Raw genomic sequence first — 13,150 nt, 5'->3', positions numbered from 1 at the left:
ACACTATTTTTTAAGGATTTCCTTCGTATTGTATAATTGTATAGATATAACAGTTATTTTGTAAGTTATCATCAAACATTAACATTATGTATAAAAGGCTGATTGCCAGAAAGGTAACGTCGTCAGCGAGTAGTGCGTAGTAGGCTGTTCCCCGCTTCATTTGAACACTAATAATTTGCAGACTCCCACAAATAACATTACTAAGTTAGATTGTCGCACTAAATAGTTATTGTTTACAGTTTACGTACACTGTACAAAGTTTTGTATAATCCCACGCGTCAGGTCGACGCACCTTCACAAGGCAAACTAAAACGATAACACACTGTTGATAAACAGATTATTATAACAGCGTAATTCCTAAACAAACCTATTTACCTTATAGGAGTAAGTAAATTTTAAAAGAATGAACAATACAATAGTCAAAATTCACGATTGCGTAGTTAGTACTCCGTATAATATAAATTCTCTCGTTCAATTTTTCCATCCGATTAACGAATCGAGGAAAACTCTATCGAAGAATTCTCTTCAATTACGCAGTACTTGAATTTCCTAGAAAACCTTATCCTACTTTTTACCGCGGTCGTATTAATCGAACATAAAAGGTAGGACGGGATTTTAATAGGATTCCTCTTTGAATCATAACTGAGCTTTAAGCTGTTCTGAGCTTTTAATCGTATCGGAAAGCTATCGGGTTGCTAAGCTCCCCGCCATCTCGCTCCGTCATGTCTGTAGGCTTTCAAGATATTACGCTTCAAAGGAAATTATATTGGAAAATAATGAACATTGAAGTTAAAGATTAATATTACTACCATTAGTTAGCTTTAGAACAATAATTAATAGTGTAAATATTCTGCTTCATTATCATAGTATATAATAATAATAATATAATAAATTTAACCCATTACTGTCCCACTCCTGGGCAAGGGTCTCCTCCCGTAATGAGGGAGGGTTTAGGCCTTGAGTCCACCACGCTGGCCAAGTGCGGGTTGGGGACTTTGCATGCCCTCAATAAATGTATTAAACAAATTTTAGGCATGCAAGGTTTCCTCACGATGTTTTCCTTCACCGTTGGAGCATGTGATAATTATTTCTAATACACACATAACTTCGAAAAGTCATTGGTGTGTTGCCTCGGGTTCGAACCTGCGACCACTTGCGTGGGAGGTGTCAACTTATACCACTCGGCTATCACTGCTGTATATAATACTAAAAGATATTTAAATATGTGTTAGGTCTTTGTTTAACATAACCTTTTGGGTTAATGAAAGATATATAATTAATAGCAAGTACCTCTTTGTAACGTTGTGTAATATACGTTACCTATATACATACATAATATCATGTTTTTTTCTATGTAGACGTCTGTATGCTATGTTTTAAATAATACAACTTTATGCGTCCAACAAATTATTTTACTTCCAATGTTCACTATTTTCTTCAGTGCCTGCTTTTGTAAACAGGTCACAAAGTACTTTAAAACCATGTCTAAAGTTTCATTGCTGCAACTAAGTTTAATATGCTATACTCTACATTATAAACTAACTAAAACTAGCACTTACAAGAAAATAACTGCAGGGTTAAGAAATGCAATCGTAAATCAGGATTAAGTTACTTAACCATTAGTCTTGCTTAAAGATTAAACTGAGAACAGTATGGAACAAACTATATCAACCTAGCCTTTATTCTAACTATGTTGGAGTCGACTTTCACGAGATGCAGGTGAATGCCAGTATTTTACATGGAGTGACTGTCTATCAGACCTCCACAACCCAGTTACCTGGGTTACAACACGATACCCTTCGGTAAGACGGGTTGTCAGACTTTTAAGCTTCTGACTACTGGTAACGACTGTCAAAGGTATTTGACAATGACAGTCGGGACGCACAATTTAATTGGCCTTCGTGGAATGTACAATATGGTCTCCCATCCACGGAACAACTTCGGCAAGCGTAGCTTAACTCGAGATCGATCCGCGCCGGCGTTGTTACTAAACCACGAGTTTCTCTATGTAATAGAACAAACTACAACTTCAATTTACAACATCATTTAACTTTACAAAACTTTTGTGTTGCTAAACGTTGTAGTGAAAAGTAATCCATTTGTGAATCCCTAGGGGGTGTTTCGTTACACGGTATATAAAAGCCTTTAATGTACCTAAAACCTTTTTTTACTATGCTTTAGTAATAAACGTTGGGATGTCTGTTACGAGTTACGACAAATGGAACACGTAGTTTAATGTGACTATTTTGTACCGGAGTCGAAATAACGTGAACTGCTTTTGTGGTCTGGGTCATGGTATGACGTCTCGAGTTGATTCGCGGGTCAGACATATTTCTTCTCTAACTTTTGTAAGAATATTCTCAACTAGCTGACCCGCGCAACTTCGCTTGCGTCACCTAAGAGAATGGGTCAAAATTTTCCCCGTTTTTGTAACATTTTACGTTGCTACTCCGCTCCTTATGACCGTAGCGTGATGTTATATGCCTATAGCCTTCCTCGATAAATGGGCTATCTAACACTGAAATAATTTTTCAAATCGGACCAGTAGTTCCTGAGATTGGCGCGTTCAAACAAACAAACAAACAAACTCTTCAGCTTTATTATATTAGTAAGTATAGATATTAGCTCAGAGTATGGTTATCAACCCGGGTATATCTTAGTATCGCTCCCTGATCCATGGGACTAACATTCTTAAGGGGTGTGTATTTCCTACACCTTCGGCTATAACCGGCGTGATTTTATGTATGTATGAAATAAAGAGTATCTGATAAAATATATACATTTATCGAATTTAATTCTGTTCTATGTCGTCACTCTCGTATTATTATATAATGATATTTGTTAGGAGTTATTGAAAATTCATGACGCTTTTTCTTAAATAGATATTTGGTCTTGCTAACTTTTGAGACTTGAGTAAATTGACGAAAAATATCTTGTTATAACTTTGAAGTGACAATGTCAATCAATCTTTGCTTTTTTCGTTTAAGTTATTTTATGCGAAAGATTATTTTTAGGCATTGGACAATATAAGTTTAGGTAGGTAACACTTTGTAGTTACGAAATTATCAACTTGGACTGAAAGTAACTTGTTATTGAGCTGACTTCAGGGCTTCACGAATGATGGTTAAGTGTCGGTTAATCTATCCAATAGATTAAGTGACAGCAAATGTATGAAAACAACTGTCAAAATTGCACCAGCTAAAATAGCCAATACTTAATTAAAAGTGACGAATATAAAGCGGAGAAAGAAAATTACTTTTATTGGAAATTATAATAACAGAAGCTTGTTGCAATTAAACGAAAATAATGTTATGTAAATATACTTAATAAAGTCATAATTAAAACGAAATGAATTGCGAACTTGTTGTGGGAGTCAAACACAGTACATTTAATGTAAACAGTAATCAGTCGTACAACGAGTTCGTGTAATGACCGACAAATACTTATTTACTTGGGACGTAAGAGGATAACTGTAATTATGTGCCTCAATAGTTATTACTAGGGATTCATTATGATTTGTATCAATATTATGAAGACTTCTTAATATACGTATTAGTCCGAAATAAAGAGTAAGTGGAACAAGTTTTTAATTTATATTATACGAATACATGAGTATTACGCAACGATTGTTAGAACGGGAAGTTAAATAAAGAACAAGTTTAAATAAAATATACACCTGTTATACATTTGATAAATAATTTAAAGCGAGTGAAAGCTACATGCATGGATTGATTGTAGAGTTGATCAGTGGCCTTATTATAATCAATGAAAACAAGTATACCTTGAAATTACGGTTGTTTCTATCAATTATAAAATGTCGGTCCACCTATGGTATAAGGCATGCTAATCCGATACCACCTACTGCGAGTCAAAATATAAAATAAAGTACATAAACGAACACCTAATATCCTTTACAATTTTTGGTTTTACCAATTATAGTAGGCCCTCCGTATCACCGTGGCCCTCTGTTATTAACGTCGTCCCACGCAGTAATTAATAACTTTTCCTTAACTTTAATTAATGTAGGTAATATTGTAATATTGTCTTAATAATTCAAAACAATTGAACAATACAACAAAACAAAATGATAATACTGTTCTTGTCTTTGACTATAGTGACAACAATAATATTAGACTACCAAACTTCTAAAATAGCTGTAAATCTTTTGTTATTAGGTAAACTTGTTGCATAACTTATTTATCTTTATGTGCTACTAATAAAGCCTTATAAAAGCCTGATTCTGTAACTTTATAATGGAATTGTATAGTTTGTTTGCACGACAGCCGGTGAAAAGGTATAGCAGCTTAGACGGAAATTATTCAAACTTCTATTTCGTAACGTACAATGGATGTTTGGTACCGCATTTTTATATGAAATAGGTTTTGTAACAGAGTATGAAAAGTTTCGTGCCTTATTTTTAAAATAATACATAGGCTTTTGATACTGTCGAGTATTTATTATTGTGGTACTAGAAACATACAGTACACATATTTATTACAATGTTACAATTAGAATATTAGCTAACACTATCACAAATAAAGTGTCCAATAACTTGACTGCACTCAACGACAAGTGACACAAAATGTTATCAATAAATATCGTCTTTTTATAACTGCAATATTTATTTAAGCTTCTTAAGTCACTATTAGAATTTTCGTGATACTTATTTTGACAGACTAGAATAATAAATCTGGCTCAAAATGTTTTATTGTTTAAATAAATCATACCTAAAATATGGGTTACCTTAATAGAACAACATATATTGTCCTACTTTATACGTGTCATATTACACCCCACATATATGGTTTAAGAAAATTTATAACCAGCTCAGAATTAAGGGACTCAAGTTTACAAATTGCCAATATAAATTCAGCAGCAGGACTTGATACAAATCTATAGTGATATTTACAATATTGCTTACATTTAGGCCGGTAGATATACGGCTTACTTTATGTCTAGCGCCCTTCTCTTATTGCCTCTGTACACGACGCATCGATCCCATGAGCTTTGTTTCCAAAGTATTGAATATTTATAACAAAACGATACTGTAACTTTGAAAATCAATGATTTGAGATTTCTATTTTCGTCGTTGTTTATTGTTTTAGAAACGTTTTTAAGGTCTCTTGATTGCTTTTTATTGGTGATTGAAATATTTTTTTGTTACGATTTTGCAAATAATATTTATCCAAATTGAAGAAAAAAGTTTTTGTTTGTAAAGCTTCTTGTGGTATAATATTATTAAATTAGTAAATAGTTGATAAAAATATTTTTGCTGCAAATGGTTTAGGTCATTGTCTGGCCTAACTTGTCATGTCACCGAAACCGTTTGGTAAAAACGTCTAACAAAGGAAACACCTTTTATCAACAATAGAAAATCTAGAATAACCTGTATTTTGGAAACCAGGATTCCGGTTATTACAATTCCATACATCTTTGACAAGCGTCAAAACCCCTATCGTTCCTAATACTTTTGAATAGAATATGTACAAATCAAAAAATAACAATTGAAATCCGTCTCTTATCTCCCGAAGCTTCGTACCTTATTCATCATCGTAGATTTAATAAGTGTATCTTTCTATCATGTTGTAGTAAGCTGACACTTAACGAGTTAATGAAGCTAGTGATGTATTTAACAGAAGTGTCTACGAACCACTCAAATATTTACTAAGTTTTATATGACCTCAAAAGATGAACTTAGTTTTAACTCACAAAGGTTAGGCGAAGTGAATGACCGCACTTACGTTCTTTATAATGGTCGCAATATTTTTTCTGAAACTCATTCTTTATCTTCGAATTTGTGTTTTGATAAGCGGTTGAGTCAAATAAGACCTCACTGCTAAGAGGTGATTTCCTAATACTATTGAAAACTAGCTAGCTTACGAGAAGTTTAGTATGAAAATCTGTACAGCGCCTCTAGCGGACATCGTAGGAACTATTTTGGTACTACGTTCTATATGTCAAATTCTCTATTCTCGATAGTATCGTCTGTCTAGAATCGCGTTACTGAACAATTATAAGATATTTCTTGAGTTAGAACCCTAGCATCATTTAATATACCCTTCTCTTTCCTTCTCCAGCTATGAGAATGAGAAGAATGCACTGGTGGTATCCGTGGTGTCGTGCCAGGGTCTCCCGGGCCGCGAGCCTGCTGGACCTGATCCTTACGTCAAGCTGCAGCTGTTGCCTGACAAGCAGCACAAAGTTAAGACCAGGTACGTGTCGTCTTTGTCTATTCAATAATGAAAGAGGGAGATGAAAGTTATGATGATAATCTTTTTAATGTAATTATGTGTGTTTATTTCATTTTGTAGCTATCATGAAAATATGGGTTTGACGGTGATCTGTCTATTTGTGTATGATGCTCAGTTAATGACTTAAAATGTGTAAAAGCGGGTTTCTGAAATCAAGTAACCTAATGTGAATAACAAATTGAAAGTTTGGTGTGAAACATGCTTTCCTAGCAGCGATAGCCCGCTTAAATCTAATTTCATGATTATTACTGTCATTTATATCATTTGTGTGCTTTGTGTAATCTCCACAACTTCAAGAACGAAGCGTTTTAAAGAAGACCATCTTCACGGCAGTATTTTGGAAGCAAGAACACCGAAGACTGCGCTAGTGGTGGGACATTAAAACAAGGAAAAGCAGTTCTAGTGTCTCTTTTCTTCGTTTTAATGTCCATCACCATTAGTGAACGAATCAACAAACGTGATGTTATTAACACCAAGTGCCACTTTTTTTGTTTTTCATGTATTTTTGTGTTTCTACAGCTTTGTGAAGTCTGGAGTGTGTAATAACAAGCATATTTCGGTGTGTGACTTATTTTTCGAAGAAAATACTGTGTAATTTTGGGTCGTGTTTAAAGACTTTTGTACATTTTATATTTTTTATGTAAAACAATGTTCTCATCCGATCATATATTTTTTAATAACTATGTGTATTGTGTACGTAATCCATGTTTTCATTATTTTTTGTAATTGATATACAGAGTAGAAAATCTTTTAAGAAAAGTATATAAAATACTCTATGTAATGTTAGAGGAGAGCTGCACTCTTAAAATGATATTAACTATTTGCCTCTACTATATTTTTTTCTTAGCCTAAACTTTTTCCGCATCGTAAATGCATAAATTAGTTTCATACATGCAAGAAAGGAAGAACGAAGAACACTGCGCTAGTGGTCAAGACTTAAAACGGAGAAAAGGCGATTCAATGTGTCTTTTTCTTCGTTTTAATGTCTTAGACTATTAGTGCGAGACCATCTTTAATAGAAATGCTGATGCAAGAAAATCTACGCGGATATGGTGAGTTATTAAATTTCAATATGGTCACATGTGCATTAACTCATACCATGATTCAATCTTAGGATTGTTTTGTTATTTTCGTGTTTATTGTGCAATGATTAATTAATCTATTTTGACAATTTATTGATACCTAGAGAAAAGGTTTTCTTGGACAAATAGGAATGAAATACACGATAAGAACTATTACCACGAGTTTACGAGTAGAATGCGTTGGGACAATTCGAAAGCTTTCGTAAACTGGAATACCGACCTATACATCTTTGTTATTTCAGACGGATACTCTTGAAGCCTAATTTCAGATGAAGTGAAAACCTTCGTTTAGCACAAAAAATGTATTATGCCGTTATTAACCATTTCCTGTATGTTATTCTGTCATGTACCATTTCCAGAGTTTCATGAAGTTAACGAAATATTTACGTCAACAACAATGTTATTGAAACATATTTTAACTTGTGTGACTCCTGTTGTTTTGGAGAGACACTGCGTGGAACGAAGAACACTGCGCTAGTGGTCAAGACTTAAAACGGAGAAAAGGCGATTCAATGTGTCTTTTTCTTCGTTTTAATGTCTTTGACCATTAGTGCGCATCATCATTCAAGAAGACCAGCTGTACCAACCTCGTGCTGCGTGGGAAGCTGCTATGAATTTGTATATATCTTACTCTCCTTTTTTCTGTATATTCGACTCTTATCATGGTGGGGTCAGCCTTCTTTACATTCTCCCTCCATTTCGCCATATTCTTCGTTCTGTATATAGTGTATAAGATGTATTTTTGGTTTTTGTTCTTATCCAGTTTCCCACACTGATGCAACACATAATTTCAGGTCAGAACAGAGTTCAAGAAACAGCGGTTCCGATCAAAGATGATGTCTTGGTTATCTCATATTGATGTAATGACTGTTGTTTCCAGAGTGGTCCGCAAGACCCGCTGCCCGGTCTACGACGAGGACTTCACGTTCTACGGCATCGCACCGCACCAGATCACCGCCATCACTCTACACTTTGTTGTGCTCAGCTTTGATAGGTAACATCTCCTTACTTAATCAGGAACCATCTTTGGACCCTTGCTCAAACACGTTTGTTTTCCATCAATGTTGGTAAAAAAGATTAATATCGATTTCCAAAGTACACAGTATTTGTTTTGGTACGACGGTTAATTGTTACCACGCATATAAGTGGTAAATTTGAACTTGGTTGAACTGAGGTTGAAACTGTGAATTGACTACTGTGTTTCAGATACTCCCGTGACGAGATAATCGGCGAGGTGGTGTCTCCGTTGTCGAACCTGCAGCTGCACAGTGGCGAGGCCATGGCTCTCTGCCGCGAGATACAACCGCGCAGTCTCAAGGTAAATACACCACAAACACCACTACAACGAACTTAGAGATTCCTTCTTGTGAAGGCCTAATTTTTTTAAGAGCAATATTTCAGTGCGGCATCGTGGCAATTCTAAACAATCATGTTAACACAAAAGATACGGCTCACTTTTCAAATTGATCTCTTAACACCGGATCCACAACACTAGCTAATGTTAACTTAACTAGCCATGTAATTAAACTCAAAGACGTGTTTTAGAAGGTGGTCACAGTAACATCACATCACCTTAATTGACGGGTAGCTTTAGACATCTACAATACTAGACATCTATAATGTATGATTGTATGTACAGATGCGTAGCGTGGGTCGCGGCGAGGTGCTGGTGTCTCTGTGCTGGCAGCCGGCCGCCGCGCGCCTCACCGTCGTGCTGCTCAAGGCCAGGAACCTGCCCAAGATGGACGTCACCGGACTTGCTGATCCGTGAGTACCACTCGCATTATATTTTGCTATAATTTAAACGTAACTTTATGAGAGTTAAAGTCTATCATTAGGTTCAAAACCTCCAATAAATCTCACAAGATCTCATACAAACTGTATCCAATGGTCTACCGTTAGATGACGACAATTATAGAGTAATCTTTCCAATTTTACTGAAATGTGAATAATTTGTAAGAATCTATGACCTAAAAATAGGATAATACTCTCATCCTTCAATCAAGCAGTTTTACAGTTTTCATTTTAAGTTTGACGAATCTTTACTAATTTTTGTATAATATTTCCAGCTACGTGAAGATGTACCTGCTGTACAACGGTCAGCGCATCGCCAAGAAGAAGACGCACGTCAAGAAGCGAACCCTGAACCCCGTGTTCAACGAGTCGTTCGTGTTCGAAGTGCCCGCCGCGCCCAACGCCACCCTCGATCACGTCTCACTTGAATTGCTCGTGCTTGACTGGGATAGGGTCACTAAGAATGAGGTTGGTACCGTAAAACTGTAGATTTCACCTACATTTGAAGTGATATCTTCCTTCCCGGATTTTTATCTTCTGAGATTCTCTTAATCAGACCAGCTTTTTTGCAGAGTCAAGTCTAAACTAAAATGCATGATATATCTCATTGGTACTTTTGCTCTTCCAGATTGAAGATAAATCTGGTTTTGGTTGTAGCTATTTTTTATTTCTTGGAACAGGGATATACCAAAAAGCGAACCAAAAAAAGACTTCTTGGGGTTAGCTTAAAAACAATATTAATATTCAGTTAATTCTTAAATTACTTTTTCTCCGCCAGGTGATCGGTCGGCTGGAGCTTGGCTGCGCGGGCGCCGGCAGCGCGCGCCACCACTGGCGCGAGGTGCAGGCCGCGCCGCGGAGGCAGATCGCCGACTGGCATAAACTTAAGGAGTAAACACTACTGCAACACACAACATACCACACACATACACACAACTCAACTCACGATACATACTGCTAAATTATTCATGCGTTTCTAAAGAAAGAGGATATCTATCGAAGATTGTTATGGTGCCATGGGCATACCAGGTTAGGGAAATAAGTTTAAATTACGGAACGAAGCAACGGTGTATTTTTGGAGGGATGAGTAGAAACGCATTAATAATTTAGATAAAAAAGCAAAAATAATTCTCCGTATTGTCATGAATCACGGTTAATTTTCAGATGTTGATCTTTCTGTATTCAGCATACTCATTTACATTTTGTGGTTTACTACTATTAGACTAGGGACCTAGTAAGATCAAATGAGTACCTAATATTATTATAATCTTATTCATTAGAGAGTAAATAAATGTGTTGAATACGAAGATTTTTATAAGTAGGTGTTGGAGTCTCTACTTCTCGATTCATTAAATGTCATATATGGATGTAATGTAGTTAAAACATTCCGTTAGAGATCTCCGCCAAACAAGATTCAAACTAAATGTTAATTATAATAGTTTTATTAATTTATTTGTGAAGTAATTTGTGTTATTTATTTAATTCTTCACTTATTATTGTTGCACGGAGTATCGCGGTAAGAGATGTAACATGGCTAAGCCAAAGTCCAGCGGAATAACAAAGAGTTTGTTTTAGTGTTAATTTGTAAACTAAAAAAATGATATTGTATATTAGATAGACGAAATTATTTGAATTTATTCGCGTGTAATGTTTCAAAATCCTCGAAAGCGCACATTGTCGGCAGAAGCCCTGACCCTGTTCTGTGTGTAAGACAACATTTATGTATGTGTAGTAAATAGCACAGAATATTCTCGTGTTTATTCAAATGTAGATTATATTAATGTTTTGAAACGGGAGTGAAAAACGCGGTCGACGTAGCAACCCTTTCACATTTCACAAACATCTTTTTTTTCTTCCTTTTGTTACCAAGACTATTCTGATTTGTTGATGCCAGGTTTATCTCATATGACCGACAACAAACCTTACTGGCTTCTAAAACTATTCAATTATGTGATGCTTCAGATATCAGCCTTCAATCTGTAAGAACATAAAAGCTCTTTAAGTAAATAATTGCTCAAGAATATTTAGCATAACATTGAGTGCAGTGAACTGCAACAGATCTCTCCCGTTTCAACTTCTTGTAATTACTACATATCTAAATGTAAGACACTTGATGTAATGGAACTCACTCGTTATTCATACTCAGAACTTTCCTTCAAATAATCTAACTACGAATTCTGGAGATATCACCACCAATTGTGAAACGAATGCTTAACACCGGCCTGTTAGGACAAGTTTAAATAACACACACAGGAAGTAGAAGGAACGCTGTAGAAATGAGAAAGTCTAGAACGAAATGTTTCATAAGACTTGAATTTCACATTTTGAGCAGTTAAAGGTCTTCTAAATTCGTAGAACAAAACCTATCTTTATGAACAGATTTCGCTGCATTACGTATCGCCTGTTATCTACTTATTATATTTATAAACACTGGTAGACTGTATGTATGTATTTATTATCTCCTATATTTTGTAAGACATTAGGCGACTGGCACTCCAGTATGAATGTTGTCTAACGTTTAAACCAATTCCAAATGCGAATTATTCTAAATTTTAACCAAAATCGAGGTATTTATATGAATTCATCACAATATAGACCGCGTTTTCAACTTCATTCATGCTTTTTGAAAGAAAATTTCCTAAATTATTCCAACGTTAGCGTGAACGTCGTTGAACATACACAATACTCATTGGTATCGATTAGTACATAATATGTATAGTTTAAAGGTTAGAGAAATAAATCTATTTTATACCTAAAGTTACTTTAATAGTTGTTTAGGTATGTGTAAGCTCAGGAGGCTTCGAGCTTTCAGTCGCATGATGTACCCCATAGTGTCGCGTGTGTCACCATAGATGGCGCTTTCACCAAAACCAACCATATAAAAGTATTTTTGAAATCGAGTAATTAAGAAAATCGTATATGTATTGGTAACTTGAGATTATTAAAATTGTAGTGACAATATACGATTTACGAATATTCTAAATATTAGTTTCATGTGTACAGGCACTCGCATACAGCGCTGTATTAGATGGTAACTTATTGGTAGAATACCATTGATATAAATGTCTACGATTCAGATATATAACGAATGTAACTATTGTTGTTTTATCTCCATACTTGAACATTCCGTAAAAGTAATTTGTAAATAGTCATCGCTTAATTTAGTCATCGATAAAAGCTTTCTCATTCTAATTGTTAAAATAAGAAATTATAATTAGATGTAAGTACTTTACTATCACTAAATGTTTCCGTTTCTATGATCTCATATGTTCTCCTTTGTTATTTACATAATGTTCATGTTGTGTAGTAGTCATGCAATGATTGTCGTCGCTAAACACTCAAGTCTGTTTCATTGTTTAAAAGGAGTAAACTCCTTAATATAAATAAATAACGAAACATATTTAAGTGTGAATTAATATATTATGGTCTAATACCAACACATTATAGAAACACAAAATATCAAATAGCCGGGTCCAGAATGAGCGAGCAGCCAGTATCTAGGTCTCTTTCAGATCGAAATGAGAGGGACCGAGATACTGCCTCGCGAAGAGGTCGCTCAGTTAGGACCCGGCTAATAACGCAACACGGGAGTAAGTTTAAGCGAAGCTGAACAAAAGGAAATATTGTGCACACAGCATCTTGCCTTAGAAATTACCGAAAATAGAGTTTCTATTCCAATCATAACAAAAATAACATCATCTTGGTAAGCGTATGAATGCCGTATCGTTGGAATTGTAACTCTAACGATGTTGTTATAAGGTTTAATTTATTTATTTTTTCCCTGTATGCTGTACTATCGAGGAAGGGTGGTGTTTTTGTTTGATAATTTGTTGGTATAAGACCACGGACACAGAACATCGGCCAGCACTTGTAGTATAGAGACCACGTCATCCACATCACCAATATCAGATTTGTATACTAAGGGAATTTTAGTGAATAAAGTTTATTGACTGGTGCTTTCACAATAATTGCTGTTTTATTTTGTCTATCCTTTAGAAATCTTGATAAGTAATTGCAGATACT

General features: G+C 35.2%; 1 protein-coding gene across 1 annotated transcript in view; it reads left to right on the top strand.

Moving 5' to 3' along the window:
• Syt4 (Synaptotagmin 4) overlaps window positions 1-13,095 on the top strand; it is a 47,117-nt gene extending 34,022 nt beyond the window's left edge. The window contains exons 5-10 of the mRNA XM_076123354.1: window positions 6,078-6,212; window positions 8,214-8,327; window positions 8,540-8,651; window positions 8,973-9,100; window positions 9,403-9,595; window positions 9,906-13,095. Coding sequence (XP_075979469.1) covers window positions 6,078-6,212; window positions 8,214-8,327; window positions 8,540-8,651; window positions 8,973-9,100; window positions 9,403-9,595; window positions 9,906-10,022 — 799 coding nt within the window. The 3' untranslated portion in view covers window positions 10,023-13,095. The remainder of the gene's footprint in view (window positions 1-6,077; window positions 6,213-8,213; window positions 8,328-8,539; window positions 8,652-8,972; window positions 9,101-9,402; window positions 9,596-9,905) is intronic.
• The last annotated feature ends 55 nt before the right edge of the window (window positions 13,096-13,150 follow it).

The sequence above is a fragment of the Anticarsia gemmatalis genome, chromosome 15 (assembly GCF_050436995.1).
Source record: "Anticarsia gemmatalis isolate Benzon Research Colony breed Stoneville strain chromosome 15, ilAntGemm2 primary, whole genome shotgun sequence".
In the NCBI taxonomy this organism is placed as follows: domain Eukaryota; kingdom Metazoa; phylum Arthropoda; class Insecta; order Lepidoptera; family Erebidae; genus Anticarsia; species Anticarsia gemmatalis.
Note: the sequence above shows the minus strand (reverse complement) of the source record. Positions and strands in the feature narration are given on the sequence as shown.